This window comes from Lethenteron reissneri, chromosome 1 (assembly GCF_015708825.2).
Source record: "Lethenteron reissneri isolate LAM-NWPU_2019-01 chromosome 1, ASM1570882v1, whole genome shotgun sequence".
Classification (NCBI taxonomy): Eukaryota; Metazoa; Chordata; class Hyperoartia; order Petromyzontiformes; family Petromyzontidae; genus Lethenteron; species Lethenteron reissneri.
The window spans coordinates 5,547,980-5,566,261 of NC_083779.1; the positions used below are offsets into that span (position 1 = coordinate 5,547,980).

General features: G+C 51.9%; 1 protein-coding gene across 6 annotated transcripts in view; it reads right to left on the reverse strand.

Moving 5' to 3' along the window:
- The window catches only part of ZFR (zinc finger RNA binding protein), a 30,370-nt gene extending 14,751 nt beyond the window's left edge, over positions 1-15,619 (reverse strand). For 2 of the 6 annotated variants that reach the window (XR_009755279.1, XM_061553016.1), the window contains exons 1-10: positions 15,496-15,619; positions 15,109-15,187; positions 9,134-9,446; positions 8,455-8,565; positions 8,215-8,332; positions 7,251-7,511; positions 6,128-6,366; positions 3,548-3,733; positions 2,728-3,010; positions 669-826 (exon numbers count right to left, since the gene is read on the reverse strand). Coding sequence is in view for 5 of the 6 variants with exons in the window: in XM_061553016.1 (XP_061409000.1) it covers positions 669-826; positions 2,728-3,010; positions 3,548-3,733; positions 6,128-6,366; positions 7,251-7,511; positions 8,215-8,332; positions 8,455-8,565; positions 9,134-9,446; positions 15,109-15,187; positions 15,496-15,532 (1,785 nt within the window). In the remaining variant the exon portion in view is untranslated. The remainder of the gene's footprint in view (positions 1-668; positions 827-2,727; positions 3,011-3,547; positions 3,734-6,127; positions 6,367-7,250; positions 7,512-8,214; positions 8,333-8,454; positions 8,566-9,133; positions 9,447-15,108; positions 15,188-15,495) is intronic. The other 4 variants (XM_061553104.1, XM_061553260.1, XM_061553186.1 and 1 more) reach the window with 4 other exon arrangements.
- Positions 15,620-18,282: the final 2,663 nt, after the last annotated feature.

The following is an 18,282-nucleotide window of genomic DNA, read 5'->3' on the forward strand; positions in this document are numbered from 1 at the left end:
TACCAGACTGGCTTGTGTAGGCTCATGCAGAAGAACGTGTTTAACCAGAACCCACCAACACCACACTGCAGGTAATGTAGCGGTTAGAGTGTACGCTATGAACCCGGCGACCTAAGATGGAGTCCTGCTCACAGCCAACACCAGTGGACGATTATGTGAACTGGTCCTGGGCCTCCCTTAGGTCAACTCAGCCTTAAATGAGTACCCGTTGCAATGTGTAACATCGCCACTCCGGAAACAAAGGCAGCCAGATTCGGGGCTGGCCACTCACCCCCTCGTGTGCATTACCGGCCTTCATAGGTGCTAGTCGCTAACAGCACTTTCCCCGACGGTATATTTTTGAACAACGATGCTGGTCCCTGCACCGCGTGGCGTTTTCAGATGCGCTACTGTGGCCATCTGCAACGCCCTTCCTTCCGTTATATTAGAAAGCCACTGGAGCTATGCAACTTTTAAATCATCATCTCTAGACAAACCCGGTCTTTACAAGACCGGACTATATTTCGTCCACCGGATTTTTTCCCATTCCGGTGATTTGCCGCACACCTCCGATGAGTACGCTTGGCTACACGCTCGACATACTCACGTACGTACGTACACGAAGGCTACGCAACACGAAGGCTACGTGCGTGCACACACGCGCGGCATTTGCCAGCGCCTGTGCCCACCTCCTCCACGTAGTCGTATCCGACGGGCAGCACGTCCTGCACGGGCGACGACTCAACGGCCTCCTCGCCCTGGCACACGATGGGCTGCTCCGCCGCCTTCAACTCCGCCACCTTCACCTCCTCCATCTTGCCGCCGGTCGTCTGCAGCTTGCTGCCACCTGCCCCGCGCGCCATGCCGCGGACCCCCCCCACCACATCGTCGGCGTCATCGTCGGCGGCATCGTTGGCGTCAGATCTGGCTACGTCCTAGGTTGTGAGGCTGCGTCAATTTTAAAAGACAATTCTTTAGAGCTGCTTTTCCTGTTTTAAAGTTTGTTGTCCTTCACGCGCACCTCCGATTAGCACGGTTGGCTACGTACAGTGGTGCGAAAGAAGTTGAACATAACGTACGTATGTGTACGTACAATGTCAGCGGAGAGCGGTGCAGCAAAGTCCGTTGTCGTGCTCCCAAGTCTACGCTCCCCGCCTTCATACGTGATGGAGCATGGCCACATATGACCCTCGCAATTCTGGCATATCGTCCGATGAAGCTGGTTGTTGTTGTAATCGCCAGCGAAATGTCACGGGTACTCAAATTGTAAATGTGTGTGGGTTTACTCTCCAACACACGGCCGGTGTGCTGAAGTAGTAACCAATTTCTATATTTCGTTTACACGACAAACCTTAGTAATTGGCTGTATTCACCTGATGGAGGGTTAATGACACATTTATATTTGAATGCTCCAACCCAAAAAACAACTCTATCATGGCAAATAACCCCCGTGATCCGAACGATTTGAGGACCATCATCCAGCGACTCGCGGCTTCCCCCAATAGCGAAACAAGCGTTGGAACAACGCAGATCCCTATCGGCGGCTACCAAGTCAACGGCAGAAATTCCACATTCCTACGGAAGCAGAATGGCTATATCCACGGGGTTTTCCAAAGCGTAATGCAGTTAGCAAAGGAGACAAAAGTTACTTTCTAGAGAACGGTTTAACACATACGCTTTCACGACCAATATCATCCATGATACAAGTTGCTTTGGGTTAGATTGCGTAAAAATCTAAATGTGCCGTTAAACCCACCACCACCCGACACGGCCAATCGGCAAGGTTTGTCACGTAAACAGAACTTGCCAATTCAGCTATTTTAGTCGACACAATTGACACGATTCACAAGTTCAATGTGCATGCATAATGTCCATGCATAATATACGTTGATTACCTTATAAATAACCCAACCGCCAATGGATACCAATTGTATTTCTATGCATTCATTAATCCCCCCCACCCCACTTCACACAGGAAGTGCTCACAAGTGATGCCGTAACATCGACCCCTCTATTTAAGGTAGGAAATAGGATTTTTCCACAAATCTGGCTAATGAGGCTAATTGTAATTACTGGTCGAAACGTCGTACTCGGATTGTAAATGTTGTGGCTTGGCCCTCCAACACACCGGTTAGTGCTGTACTTGTACAATACCCTCCCATTCTTTGCCTCGAATCACTGCACCAGATTGAATTGAATTAAATGATGACGTCACCCTGATGCTGCTCTATTTAAGACCGGAAGCAACAGGAGAGCTTCACCATTCTTGCCCGATAAAGCTGATTGTAATTATCAGCGAAACGTCGTACTCAATTTTTTTTAAATGCTGTTGATTCTCTCTTCAGCACACCGGTGGGCCAAAGAAGTGAATTATTTTGTCCTTTGAAAAACGTGACACATTTTTTACTGATTGGCCGTGTCGGGTGGTGGAGGGTTACGACACATTTATAAATAACGTAATCTGACCAAAAACCTATTATGAATGTACTCGTAACGAATGGCACGTTCCGTCTACGTGACAACCCTTACTCGTTGGCTGTGTCGGGTGGTGGCGATCTAACCACAAAAAACCTCTATTATGGATTTCTAGAAAACTTTCGGTGACATCGTCCCGTGGAATTTCCACCGCGCTGGAGAAGTTTCCGAAGTCGCAGCGCGGTTCTTTCAACGTCCCAGCGTTATAACCACCAACACAAGGGACCGCTCAACGACTTGCCCCCACACAACACACACGCACGAGACACTTGCCGACAAACGTGATCTTGGGGGTCGCCACTTTCTTGGGCAACACTTTAGCTGCTGGCGACGCGACAGACGCAGCGGCGGCAGCGGCGGCGCCGACAGCGGCGGTGGCAGCGGCCGGCGTGGACGCCGGCGTTCCCTTAGCCGCCGCCGCCGTCGCGGCCGCGACACCGCTGGCCGTGGCGGAAACCGCCTTGGCCCCCGCCGTGGCGGTGGCGGTGGCGGCGGGCTGGCTGTCCTGAGCGGGCTCCGGGATGGGTATGCCGAGCTTAGTGTGTAGCTTCACGACCTGGCGCGCAAGGGGGTGTTGGGGAGGAGAGAGATCACGGCTCAAGCGCGGAAGCTTTGGTCAGAATCTTGGTCATGGGTCACCGCGAGGCTCATCGTCGCGGCGCGGGGATGGGGGAAATGAGCGTGCAAACTTCGTGCGAAGACAACCTGGTGTAAAACATAGTTAGTTTAAGTGTAATATCACCTTAACGCGCACGCGAGCACCTCCGCCATTAGGTCACGCGCAACGCCCGCAACTCACAAATGCAGGCAACTTATATTTTGCCGTCACGTTAAGAGGGACGGAGCCATTTTCTCTTCCCGCCATTTTTGGGACAGCGTGAGTCGGAGGCCGTGCTTCGTGGCTGTCGGCGTTTTTCATTTTTATCATAAAAGAGTTTTATTGTTAAAAGACCATGCTTAGTGCGATCGTCTTACTACAGTGGTTAGTAAGGTGCCCGAATAAGGAAATCGACTACACAAAGAACAACACCTTCGGGAAACCTTCACGGCCTCATAACATTTCCCCACGGACCAATCGGCAGGCTTCCCGCACCTTCTGGTGCTTGGCACCGCGGATGTGCGCTGCGTAGGCGTCGGCTCCGGTGCACGTGACGTCGCACAGCTCGCAGCGCAGCTGATGCTGGGTGGCGCGGCCCGCCGTCGTGGTGGTCGCCGTGCCCGCCTTGGCGGCCGCCTCCTTCTTCTTGTGCTTCTGCCCTTCCAGGTGCTCGCGGTACGTCTGTCGGGAGGAGGGCAAGAGAGCGAGAGAGAGCGAGAGAGGGGGAATGCAACCGAGAGCCAGCCTCGCAGGCCCGGTGCTGTGCGTCGCTCGGCAGAAATGGACGTGAGAAGGAATGAGCGATGAAGACACTGGGGGGGAACTTGAAGATGGAGCGAACAAAAACAAGACGGGAGTGAAGTAACCGCGACGGTGTACGAAGAATGGCACCAAACGGCCATGGCAGCGCTAGCGGAAGAGGCAGGCAGAGGGTGTCCTTGACAAACATGGACTATTTTTCGATATAAAGCTTTCGTGACTGCAGGGATTCATCTTCTTGGTTCTTTCGGTAAAGTCACGTAGAAGGGAAGTAATAAAATAATAAAAATAAAACATAAAACAATTCTCACGACGTTTCGGCCACAACGCAAGCAGCCGTCCTCAGGTGAAAACCAGGTCCGTCGAGGCGACAGAGTCTGAATGAAACAGCACACGAGCTTGGAGCATATATATAAGCTGGGCGCATTGACAAAGGAATTTGCATATCAAAAGGAATTTAGCATATTTATGGGAAATGCAGGAATGTGATTAGTACTGCATATGCATGTGCATTATGCAAGATTAACAGCATCAAAGGGAGCTGCAGTTACTGCTGCTGCTGCAGTTGCTGCTGCAGTTGCTGCTGCTGCTGCAGTTGCTGCTGCTGCTGCAGTTGCTGCTGCTGCTGCTGTTACTGCTGCTGCTGCACTTGCTGCTGCTGCTGCAGTTGCTGCCTTATCCATTTTAATATAACACTATGTATTATTCTACCCACCCTAATGTGTATCACACTGCTATATGTTTACTATACAATTACGACACCATACATTACTCTGCACACTGCTGGCATGGTGCACTCACTGGCATGGTGCAGTGTGCAGAGTAATGTATGGTGTCGTAAACATATAGCAGTGTGATACACATTAGGGTGGGTAGAATAATACATAGTGTTATATTAAAATGGATAAGGCAGCAACTGCAGCAGCAGCAGCAAGTGCAGCAGCAGCAGTAACAGCAGCAGCAGCAACTGCAGCAGCAACTGCAGCAGCAGCAGCAACTGCAGCAGCAGCAGAAACTGCAGCAGCAACTGCAGCAGCAGCAGAAACTGCAGCAGCAGCAACTGCAGCAGCAGCAGAAACTGCAGCAGCAGCAACTGCAGCTCCCTTTGATGCTGTTAATCCTGCATAATGCACATGCATATGCAGTACTAATCACATTCCTGCATTTCCCATAAATATGCTAAATTCCTTTTGATATGCAAATTCCTTTGTCAATGCGCCCAGCTTATATATATGCTCCAAGCTCGTGTGCTGTTTCATTCAGACTCTGTCGCCTCGACGGACCTGGTTTTCACCTGAGGACGGCTGCTTGCGTTGTGGCCGAAACGTCGTGAGAATTGTTTTATTATGTTTTATTTTTATTATTTTATTACTTCCCTTCTACGTGACTTTACCGAAAGAACCAAGAAAACATGGACTAATGAACGGGAGGAGGCACCAGAGGAGAGCAGTGATGAGGAAATATCAGCAGGGGATATGACGATGACGATTGCATAAGTAATATTTAAAAATACTTTTTTTTAAACACGCTTTAATGAAATGTACCCTACTCGTAATGGCAGAACTCCACGACTCCAGGAAACATAACATAACAAATTTATGTTTAAAAATACTTCTTTTATTTTTTTTATAGAATATAGTATTGTCATCAGTATGACATAAGTGTACCAAGTTTGCAGTCCATAGCACATTGGGAAGTGGGTTAAAATAGAGTTATAAGATTTGAGGATACGACAACAACAACAACAGACAGAGTGAGTTCAATAAAAGCGTGTAAAATGGGGAAAGTGGCGGCTGCTGCTGTTAGAAGCTCACGGACCCAGTGGCCTCTACAAAGGGTTGGACGGGAGAAGAGCGCTGCGTACACCTTGTGCCAAGCAGGGACAGCTCCCGCTGGAGTTCCCCCTAGGCTCTACTGCAGCACAGCGTTGGATTGGTCGAGATGGGTTGAAACGCAATGAGTCCTGGGCTGCAGCGGAGGTAATTTAGCAAGCGACATATATATACAAATGCTTTAAACAAAGAATTACAGAATTACAGCTCTATCCACCGCTGGATGAAGGCCTCCCCACGTCACGTCAATTACGTGCGTTGTGTGACCACGCTGGTGTGCACGTACGCGACGGTCAAGGGCAGGGTGGGTGGGTGGAGAGCTGAGACCGGTTTAGATAGCAATCACCGCTGGCGTTAGCCGTGGCTAGGAATCGAACTCCGGGTCACCGGATTCATGGCGCCGCCGGGTCGACTTAAGAAAGGAAAACGGCCAAACGGAGAGGAACCGCCGGCGCACGGCGCAAACCGTCTCGGCCCGGATCACCTGCGGCCCGGCACAGCTGATCTTGCAGACGTCACAGTAGTGCAGCTGCGGCTGCTTGGGCGAGAGCTTGGGCCGCGACGGCTTGCCCTGGAACGCCGGCCTCTTGTTGAAGGCGCTGGCCCCCCAGGGGGACACGTGCTGCTTCTGCTGCTGCTGCTGCTGTTGTTGCTGCTGCTGCTGCTGGTAGTAGGAGGTGGCGGCCGAGTACACCGCGGCCTCGTAGCCCGAGTACGCGCCGCCTGCGAGCGCGCGCACGCAAGTCACGCGCGCGTGTCAGGGCAGAGCCGCGTACAGCGCAGATGGGCGTGTATAGAGAAAGATCTCCCGCGTAGCCTTTAACGGACTGCTGTGGCAAGGGCTGGTAGCGAGCGCCTATGAAGGCCGGCACGACGACACAAGGGGGTGGGTGACCAGCACTAGGCCGTCTTTGTCTCCCTCGTGGCGATGTTTCACACACGACACCAGGCATTCATTTAAGTCTGAGTTGACAGAGGGGAAGCCACTGTTTTTGGCCATCAACGAGAAGCAAACACGGTTTGCCAGGTTCGTAATGCAGTGCACCAACTACTGCACCACCACCCCCAACAACAACAGCAGCCAATTGCTACTAAGTGGCAGTGACGTCACCATGGCGCTTGTGCCAGGCCATGTACACTTTAAAGCCACGCGGAGTGTCGAACGCCTGCTGGCTGCAGGTCACGGGACAGACACACACACACATTCACGTCACGGATGCCGTGGCTTACTCACAAACGCAAGGGTAGGGCGCGGTGCCGTAGCTCGTTCAGACACGCAAACGCGCCAGAGGTCGCAACCGGGTACCCGATACCCGTACCCTACCCGATACCCGGCTACCCGTACCAGGCCAGGCACGGGTACGGGTAGCCGGTTGCGACCCTGGTGCGGCCGGGTACGGGTAGGCCGTGAGTCACTGGTGAGTCACCGTTTGTCACTCATTTCGGGTAGGGTACGGGTAGGGAACGGGTACCCGTTTGCGACCCTGGTGCGGCCGGGTACGGGTACGGGTAAGGAATCAAAACCCGTTTGCGACCTCTGAAACGCGCCCCACGCACGCGCATCCCACACACACACACGTGTGCGTGCAATCCCGGGTGCGGCGTACCCGTGTAGGTGACGGGCGTGGTGCTGTAGCTGGTGCTCTGCGTGTAGGAGGGCACCACGGCGGGCGCCGCCGCCACCACGGGCTGCACGGCGGAGCTCACGGGGTACACGGTGTAGGTGCTCGTCGCCGTGCTCGGCGTCGCCTGCTTGATGGCCGTCACCTGGCGCGGCTGCTGCGTCTGCGTGAACTGCGGCGCCGCCTGGCTGAAGCCGACCTTCTGCGCCGCCGACACGGACAGGCTCGACGTGATCGGCGGGATCACTGCGGAAACAACGAAGCGGAGAAACGAGAAGATAATGAAGATAAATTTCGATTTCTTCTTGGTTCTTTCGGTAAAGTCACGTAAAAGGGAAGTAATTTTATTTTTATTATTTTATTACTTCCCTTTTACGTGACTTTACCGAAAGAACCAAGAAGATAATGAAGATAATGACGATGACGATGGCAGTCGTTTATATTTGTAAGGCGCATTTCATCCGTAGATCCCAACGCGATCAATCCTTACTCGAATCACCGTAGAGGCATAACCGGACGCTGTTTCTAAGCGGTTCAACTTATTTGATCTTTTATAACGGTCTTCTTCACCGTCGTGTGGCTGCTGATGTAGACGCAGAGCAACAACTGCCATGTCACATTCAGGTGGTCAAGCCAGATAACCGCGTCAGGAGCAGCGGAGTAGTGCATCATCGCCGTGATGTCTCCTTCGTATTTGTGGATCGGGGCATTGCGTCGTTATATGGTCTGTTCTGGATGACCACGGTCACACACATTACTACTGGAGAGTTTTTAATATTCCATGTTGTGCATCAGGTATCCGCATTTACTGTCATAGTTTGTGCAGCGTATGCGGGACTGTCCACCACCTCCCATTAGCACGGTTGGCTACGTACGGTGCGAAAGAAGTTCAACACACGTACGTCCCGGCCGACCCCGGGACGTTTGGCCGCGTCAGCCGGCGACTCACCGCTCTGATAGTACGTCTCGGCGCCGGTGTGCTGCGGCTGAGACACGGCCGGCTGTGGGTAGTATTGCTTGTCATATCCGACGACCCCAGCCGACGAGCGCACATAGGTGTAGGTCTCCTTGGGTCAAGGGTTAGGGGAGGAATAATAATTCATTAATTTTGAACACAAATGCGGTTGAGGCCTTCTGGTCATCACCCCTCGCCGCCCCCTCCGACGCACGCAAACCAGGCCTGCCTCACCTGGTTTCCCTGCCCGGGTCCTTGCATCTCCCAAGGCAAAGGGAGGTGTGTGACATCATGCATGTGGTTCCTCCTATGGCCGATGACGGCAGCCATGGCCTGCGGAATTAGCTGTGGAATATATTGCTACATTTTAGCCAACCCCTTTGGCGAATGTAACCCGGTCGTCCGCGAGGTAAGTTCTTCATAAAAAAAAAACACACGCAACTTTGCAATCGCCCCCTGATCTACACGAGGTCAACCTTCGTGAGAGTTATCATGACCCCAATCTTCGGACAGTCGGACAGTCAGACAGAGCCAATGCATTGAGGATGTTAACCTTAGTTGTGAATCGTCAATAATGATGATGAATGGGTCGCAGTCTTTGTGGGGAGCCTCTTAACCTATAGAATTCACAAATCCAGACACATTCAGGCGCTCACAATACCAGACGAGCAGGCACATGGCATTTGAGCTGGAGAAGTGGGGGCTATGGGGGGGGGGAGGCGAGGAGACGTAGGAAACAGAAAGACATGCAAGGAGATTGGGAGATGGAAAGGAGGTTTATGGGGAGAGTGGAGGGGATGGTGAGATGTAAGGAAGACAGCGAAGAGATGGGGAAGAACGGGAGAGGCAGGGAGACGGAGAGGCGACAGCCAGCCACAGGCGGTGGTACGAGCGCACAAGGCAGGCGCAGTACCTGGTAGTTCTGCGTGGTGGTGGGCGGCGGCGGGGGCGGCGGAGCTTCCTGCTGGCGCTGTGCGTACCCGTAGTCGGCGCCGTGGCTTGCTGCGGCAGCGGCAGCGGCGGCGGCGGCGTAGGCGCCGTATGCCGGCGACGCTGCCACGGTGGGGGCGGCGCGAGCGGCGGCCGCGGCCGCTGCCGCCGCCGCGGCAGCCGGGGCGGCGGCAGCGGCGGCGGCAGCGGCCGGGGCGTAGACGGTGGGCGCCTGCGGCATGGTGTAGCTAACGGCCGTGGACGGGTGGGAATAGGCCACGGCCGTCGGCTGCTGGCTGCGGAGCCGCGTAAAGAGACACCGGCACGCGTAATGCAGGCGTTTAACGATCGGCGTTTGCACGGCGTAACCATTTGTTACAAACGACATCGTTGTGGTCTTTAACGTCGGCTGGGGACTTGCGACGCAGAGGTCGGTGGTTCGATTCGTTCTCTGGGTGCGGGCGGTTGGAAGTTTCTTAAATCCACCAACCTCTATCCACCCAGCAGTATAAAGCGGTGCCTGATCCTGGGAAGAATCGGCCCCAACATTGAAGCCATCCTCCCAACAAGCTAGGTTCAGGCCCCAAAGAAGCTGCAGTGACTGAAATCCCGGCTTTTACAACGAAACATCGATGCCGGATTCGAAAGCGAAGTCAGGCCCAGCGCCGCTTTCATCCACCTGTCTTCGACCAACAATAAGATTTAGAAGCAAGGTCTCATGGTGAAGCTGGCCACAATCCTACCGTTTGTGCCTGAACACTGCGGGCTGATCTGTACAATGGTGAGCGAGTGAATGTCGCGTGCCTACCTTGGCGAGAAAGTCAGCGCACACCCCGCACCCCGAATAACATGCTTCACCAGGGGGTCTGCGCTCGAGGATGATGATGTTCAGCGTCTACACACGAGCCATCGTCCCGCAAGTCCCTGTACGCGGACGGCCTGGCTCCGGCTACAAGGGGCCCGCAGCCTCGGGGCAGCGGAGGCCACTCCTCGCGCCGACCTCAATCAAAGTCAACGGCGGAGCAACTTCCGGAAGCGGCGAGCGACACCGAACCCAAGGAATTCGATCGTCGTCGCAGCAGTGCCAAAGTCACACTCAATGCCGCGGGGGGAACAGGTGTGACGAGACCCGAACCGGACTGATCTTGGCGAGACACTTGACGGCACGCTGGCTTTTAATGACCGGCTAAAAAAGGTCACTGGCAAAACCGAGGGTGAACCTCATTCACACACCGGCCAGTACAAGCTGGGGGGTAGATGGATTTGCGCTTCGGACATTGGCCAATGCCTTGCGGCGTACTCAACCGCACAGAACTGCTGCCCCAGTTCTGACAAAAAGCCGCAACTGTCGGCCCAGTGACACCCAACTGAACATTGCCGCGTGGACCATCACTGGAACTTGAACATCTACACCAGTGCCTCGGCTTCCCTGTACTCTCAAATATCGCACCACCGGGTAGGTGCCACGACGCTGCAACACTCCTCCATGAACTGCACCGATCGGAAGTCGACCCAAACCTGCCGATCAACGACGATTCCTACAACATCCCGCATCCATGGCTGAGGTCCAGAACTCGGGCGTTTTAGCATCGAAATGTCGTGGACCAAACATCTGATCAGCGATCCCACCACCCACTGCCTGGCTTCCACAACACTAAGCTCATCAGCGACCCAAACACCACCACACTGTCTGGCTTTCACGACATACAGCTGATCAACGACCCCACCACCACACAATGCCTGGCTTCCACCTTCCACGGAAACAATGGACAGCGGTTAACAGGATCTGCACAAACCACGGAAGATGCGGATACCTAACGCACAAGCGGAAATTCAAAGACTTGCTCCTGTGTGCAATTGTGGCTAAGAACTCCACACCATAGCCCATGCAACTTCACACTGCGCTCAAAATACATTTTCAAGCAAGAGTGGGTGGGTGTATCTGAAACTCACCAACTCTCAAAGCAATTGAATGGCTAATTCACTGATAACTGAATATAGTTGTTCTTCATTGGCCATACAAAAGATCCCCACCGCTTTCGAGAAATCTGAGCAGCATGGAAGAGTACGCCAAATACTATTGAGTGGTTCTCAAAAGCTCCCTCTAGTGGAGACACTGTGGCCAGAAGTTGTGTGAGAACGTAAATGCAGGGCTGCATCTTCACCTTCCCCAACAACCGATTACCAAAACGAAATCGTGAACCTGAATCATGACAATTTATAGAATCGTGAGAAGGGAAAATCATTGCTTTCCCTATCAAATGGTGTCATTCATTTACAGAGGAAACCCTCACCAAGTCTCAAGACTCTCTTTTTCTGGTCAGGTCCTGCTAATATCTGGCCAATTCGTTTAGGACGAGTGTTCGGCTTTACCGCGAAAGGGAAAAAAAACTCATATCAGGGGACAACCCTTGAAGAATCACGCGTGGAATCGGGGGAAACACACTTGTTGTGCTGCTATCTACCGGCCACCTCGTAGCCCACAAGCTTTTGGGAGCCTCACAAAACTGTGGGATTCACCAACCTCTGTCCCTCTAGAATCAGAATATTAATTTCTACTGGAGGAATCTGATGAGCTACAAAGCTATTTTTAACAAATGGCCACTTATCATGGGTGTGGGCCACCTCGCCCACTTTTCTTTTGTCCTCACGCGACCAAACGCTTTGCGTTCGTTTCAAAAAGCCACAAAGAAAAAGTCAGCGTGGCCCCGTGCTCAATGGCTCACAAGGCAGCGAGCGCTTATCTCTATTGGTGGCCCAGAATCAGTGGTGGGATTTCCACGTTCCTATGACAGGGGTCAGTTTCTGCACATCGCAGCCACCGGCAATATCCCCAGAGTGGTTTAGGATGTATTGACCCTGAAGGGTTTGATGGTTTGAGTCACAAACATCAATGCCATTAATAATTAAGTATGCCATTAAGTGTTACATATTTTACGTATACATACAGATTGGCTGAAGCACTACTCTTAAAAGTTGTATTAACATTAAATGTTAGAAAATTATATCAATTGTAAAGTCATATAAAAACAGCTTGATGGTGCACACATTGTTTTTTTATGTGGGAGAATTTTCCAAATATGGGAATGTTCCAGTGAGCACCAAGCCATTATTTTTGTTGAGATCACCATCGGCATCAGTGGTGTGAATTTGACTTCACTATGCGACAGTTGCGCGCAATACTCGACGCTAAACGGCGATTACTAATAATTTATTTAGGGCGGCCATTCCCGTGCTGGATGAATAGGGGTTTGTTTGACCGTACTGAATGGGGGTGGTCTGACCATACTGCACCAGCGGGTCAGTTCGGGCTGGTCAAGGGCAACACCAAAAATGGTTCCGCTATCACTTGCCAGACATCTTCTTCTTTGTCGCGTCTCCTGTCCAACCTATATGGGTCTTTTACTAATATTCTGCACAGGCCACCGCTTCTGGTGTTGTCATTGGCAAATCTTGAGGAGTGCATCGTGGCGCTGCAGGGCATCTCACGAGGTGATCCACGGTTTGCTTCTCCTTACGAGCACATTATTTGGTTTGCGCAGAAGCCCCACGATTTAATGAGAGTTGCATCTGCCGAAACCCACTCTCAGTCTGTTTAGGCTCTGCCATGCGAGCCATTTGGAATTTGAGCCCGATACAAGATCACCACTGGGGATGATTCCTCACCGGCTTCATTGCCAGTGACGTTATAGCCGTGACCGGGAATCAAGCTCAAGTCCATCGTGCAATTTACCAACCGCCACACATGACCGTGCCTAATATAACAGGCACAAAGTATGAAGTATGAGAAAGCATGGGTCCCTCTTTTCTAGACGAGAAAAATACCTTTCACAGTTGCGGATCCTTATTTGTTAAAAAAAAAAACTTTCCAACAGGAAATCAACATCATTAACAACATTTTACTTAAACTCAGTTGTGAAGCTTTTGGTGCCAGTGGGCAGGATTTTCAGTGGCAGCTCAAAGCAATTTTTGCAGCAATCATTGAATTGCTGCACTGAATCGCCGGGTTTCTAAAAAACAACCGACAGCCACAACAACAACACAAATCAGACTGCAATCAATTACAGAGTTTGCGTGAAAGGGAACACAACGTCCGACCAACAGATAATTTGCCGTGAAGGTCAAAGAAGCGGACGATGATTATTAAAAACATTCACAGAAAATCGATGTTGATTTGAAACAAAAATAAAATAAAAGCAACGTAATGGGGTGTAGGAGGAGAGTTTTTGGCCACCGATAATTTGTTCGCGATTCATACGACGCCTGCTACCAGCAATCGTTGGTCACACAATTTACTGTCACTGTCAACATCGGCGACACGCCAGTTAATATACCCTGTGGCAATATGAGCCTAGGCACAATGGGGCCCCCTACTCCGAACAACAACAACAAGCGGATCTGATGGCTCGGTGAATGGAGGCGGTTATGCAGTTACACGGTGGATGATGGGCGAGTGGGAGCGAACCCACATGATGAGCGGTTTAGTGGCCGAGTTCGTGTACCGCTTGGGTTGGGCGAGCGAACAAACCCGTCGGTGAGCGAGGTGGCAGAGTGATGAGCGTCAGGGTGGGATGAGTGGATGGGTACACAGTATATGCTATGGTTGGTGGTTAGGCGAGTGAATGCACAGCAGATACGACTGTGTAGGTGAGAGGATGGGTGGATGGTTGAATAGATGAGTGGTTAAAAACGAGCAAATGGATGAGTGAATGCGTAGGCGAGTTCATGGTAGAGTGAATGTGCAAACTGGTCATGTCAACGAGTAAGCTAGAAGATCAGTTAAGACGAGTGGCTGGTCGCGTGAATGTGTACGTGGATGGGCGAGTTTGGAAGGTGGACCGGTTGGGTGGATGGGAGAATTGTGGTTAGGTGATGGATTTGGTGATTCCAGGAATGAAGGTAGGAATATGTGAGTTTATCCAGGAAATGGTGGGTAGGCAAATGATTTGCATGGTGAATGGATGTGTAGTATGTAGGTCAGTAGATGTCTGTGCTTTAATAAGTATGACTGTTAAAAGAGCTTTATACATGCTTTAGCCAGGCAACGTCGTAGATTCGTGAACGTGTGTGTGAATGAACGGGTCAGTGGGTGAGCGGATTGGCGACAGGATAGTTGATTTTGGTGGGCGAGTGGGTAGGTGAGTCGATGAGTGTGTGGATGAATGGAAGGATGAGTAGTTAGCCGATCAAGAATGTGAACGAGTGGGTCGGGTAGGTGATTTGGTAGGTGAGTAAATATGCAGATGAATGATGGGCGAATGAGTTTGGCGAGTTAGGTCGGTGATTTGGTGGTGGTGGGCGAGTGCGTGAGTAGATGGGTGTAAGGATGAATGGAAGGCTGAGTAGTTAGCCGATCAAGAATGTGAACAAGTGGGGTCAGGTAGGTGATTTGGTAGGTGAGTAAATGTGCAGATGAATGATGGGCGAATGAGGTGGGCGAATGAGGTAGGCGAGTTAGGACGGTGATCTGGTGGTGGTGGGCGAGTGGGTGGGCGAGTGGGTAGGTGAGTAGATGTGCAGATGAATGATGGGCGAATTAGGTCGGTGATTTGGTGGTGGTGGGCGAGTGAGTGAGTAGGTAGGCACATTTGGTAGGTGAACGTGTGTGCATGAGCGGACCGTCGATTGACCAAAGCGATTAGAACGAATGTGTCAACGAACTCGTCTCTCTCTCCGTCTCTACAACCACCACAACAACCATCACCACAACCACCACCACCACAACAACCACCACCACCACAACAACAACCACACACACAGAGCCGCGGCATCTCGCGTCTCGCACCTTCAGCATAGCGCGCGGCCTCCCCAACCAGCATCCCACCACCGTGACGCGGCACCCCACCCCACCCCCCTCTTGTCGCGACAATCACCACCACCACCACCCTCTCCCCACACACACGCACACCACACGCTCTCTCTCCAGTGTGAGTGAGTGCGTGCGTGTTGTCTCGTCACCTGTACTGCGGAGCGCCGTGCGTGAAGCCGAAGTAATTGCTGGCCGCCATTTTCGCCTCTTCCCCGAGCCGGCCAGACACTGCACCACGCACACAACAACCCACGGCGGCAGCAGCAGCAGCATCATCATCAGCAGCAGAGGCAGCAGCAGAGGCAGCAGCAGGGGCAGCAGCAGCAGCAGGGCAGCGGGCACACGAGCGAAACTCTTCGTCACAAATCAATGCGCCATCGCGCAACGATGATGGACTACTCTCCCCACCCACCCAACCAACCCGACCGATCGCCCGACCGCCCGACCGACCGAGGCGTCGCGGCGACAGCCGAGCGCACGCGTGGCGGGGGGGGTCCCGAGCTGCTGCGAGTTCGAGATGGGGGGCGAGCACTGACCGTAAGTGACAGACACAAGCGGGCATATGGGGATCATGGGCTCCGGCAGAGAAGGCGCGACCTTTGACCCCTCTCGCTCGCTCCTCTCCCCCCCACCTCGTCTCTGTCGGCGAGGTGCGGGTATGACGTCACCGCCGCACGCGCGCGCTGTGACCGCGCGTTGGTTTGCGGGATGACGTCACCGCCGCACGCGCGCGCTGTGACCGCGCGTTGGTTTGCGCGGGATGACGTCAACGCCGCACGCGCGCGCTGTGACCGCGCGTTGGTTTGCGGGATGACGTCACCGCCGCACGCGCGCGCTGTGACCGCGCGTTGGTTTGCGGGATGACGTCACCGCCGCACGCGCGCGCTGTGACCGCGCGTTGGTTTGCGCGGGATGACGTCAACGCCGCACGCGCGCGCTGTCACCGCGCGTTGGTTTGCGCGGGATGACGTCACCGCGCCCCCGCACCCCGCCCCCCCGCGTGTGAGGTAACGACGTTCACCAAGCGCGGTCGTACGCAGGAATGACGTCGTCGGCGCACGCGCGCGATGACGTCACCGCGTGTTTCCGTGTGTGGGATGACGTCACCGCGTGTGCGGAGCGTGATGTCGATCGATGCTCGTTCGTTTTTGCGGGATGACGTCACCACGCCCCCCCCCCGCGTGTGCGTGATGACGTCACCGCGCGTCTATGTGTGTGGTATGATGTTACCCCCGTGTGTGCGGAGGGTGATGTCACCGCGATATGCTGTGCGGGATGACGTCACCGCGCGCGTACATTTTCAAGTCGCGACGCGGCAAGGTCGGTGACGTAATCGGTTTTTAAAAACCACCGCGTGATGACGTCATGTCTATAGGGATGTACAATGTGGCTGCAGCACACACAGCAATCGTGTATTGTCGTTGTGGAGAGGGAGCCGTCCATAAATGACGTCACGCACCTAGGGGGGTGGGGGGGGGTCAGACATGTGTGACGATGTGTGACGAGGGGGGGGGTTGAGAAATGTGACGTCACATCAAAATGCGCAACTTTAAATAAATATAGACAACACGTTCTACTTAATTAAATAAACTTTTAAAAAATGTTTTCTCCTACAACATCAGAGTGCAGCGCCACATTAAATACGCACTACAATGACAATAGTTTAAAGCGATTTGAAGCATGTTTTTTTTTGGGGGGGGGGCAGAGCTTTGTGACGTCATATTTGATGTTCTATTTATATTATTTTATTATTTCCTTCTACGTGACTTTACCGAAAGAACCAAGAAGATGAATCCCTGCAGTCACGAAAGCTTTAAATCGAAAAGAATAAGAAGTATTATTAATTAACGATGAGTGTGTATGCAAGTGAAAGCGAAACAGGACCCAACACTCTTCTCCCCAAGTACAGATCGAGAAACGGGTGGCTCATTGGTAGTGGACTGCCAATGTTTACTGACTTCTTCTGCCGAGACCGGGATGTTGCAACCTTCCACGCGCCCGCGGGGAGGAAGTTTCACAACAACTGGAGGAAGGGCCTTTGCTATTGATGCCCCCAGGGTCTGGAATGCTCTTGCCAATAAATTGCAACTTGAGTCACTACCTATGAGATCTTCACTCAAAACTGCTCTAGAAGAGTTGTACACCCCTAGCTGCCAGTGCTATTCAGTGGCCTAAAATAAAATGTTTCGCTCCGGATGATCGCTGCAAAGTATGACCTGTGTTTTGATTTAGTGTGCTGATCTTAAAGGTGCATTGAAAAATTTGGATACTCCGATTGATGCTACCTGCTGTTGTGGAGTGACTCATGTAGATGGGTTTTGGTAGTACATGTTGTTTATGTAATTTATTGTGAAAATTCCGTCACAGTTCCTATGATCACTGTTTCATTGCTTTCATGGCTTTATCTTCTTGGTTCTTTCGGTAAAGTCACGTAGAAGGGAAGTAATAAAATAATAAAAAATAATAAAAATAAAACATAATAAAATTATTCTCACGACGTTTCGGCCACAACGCAAGCAGCCGTCCTCAGGTGAAAACCAGGTCCGTCGAGGCGACAGAGTCGCCTCGACGGACCTGGTCACTACTGACGATGCGCTTCACCTGAGGACGGCTGCTTGCGTTGTGGCCGAAACGTCGTGAGAATAATTTTATTATGTTTTATTTTGATTATTTTTTATTATTTTATTACTTCCCTTCTACGTGACTTTACCGAAAGAACCAAGAAGATGAATCCCTGCAGTCACGAAAGCTTTAAATCAAAATTCATGGCTTTATTTTGGTGATTTCGAAAAGTTTATTGGTTTAGCCATGTTTGTTGTAGTACGGAGTAAAACTGATGGCCTTAATCTAAGTTGTCTTGTGGTTGTTGTTGTTGTTTGACTTGTTTCCGTTGGTGTACGGTGTTTTTTCTGCAATATTTTGCTGTCTTTTCTTGGATTTTCTGTTTGCACAAAGTCACATATTCACTTTAAGATATTTTCTTGTTCATGTTTTATAAATACATTTTAAGAACCCATGTAACTCAATGAACTAAACGTTTAATACGCCGAAGGGTATATAAGTAGGTAAAGTCACGTAGGTATACAATAAAATAAATCACGACGTTTCGGGCGCAACACGTCATCAGGTGGGAAAAGGATGCTTGTGTTGCGCCCGAAACGTCGTGATTTATTAAAATGGCTACCAACAACAAGGCAACTCCTATGACTAATTGGGAATGGGACGCAAGCGTAGGATTGATCACCCTGTCGCTGGCCGCCTTTGGGGAGGGTGTATAGTATGAAAGGCCGAAACACCCTAGGAACCAAAGGGTCACTACTGAC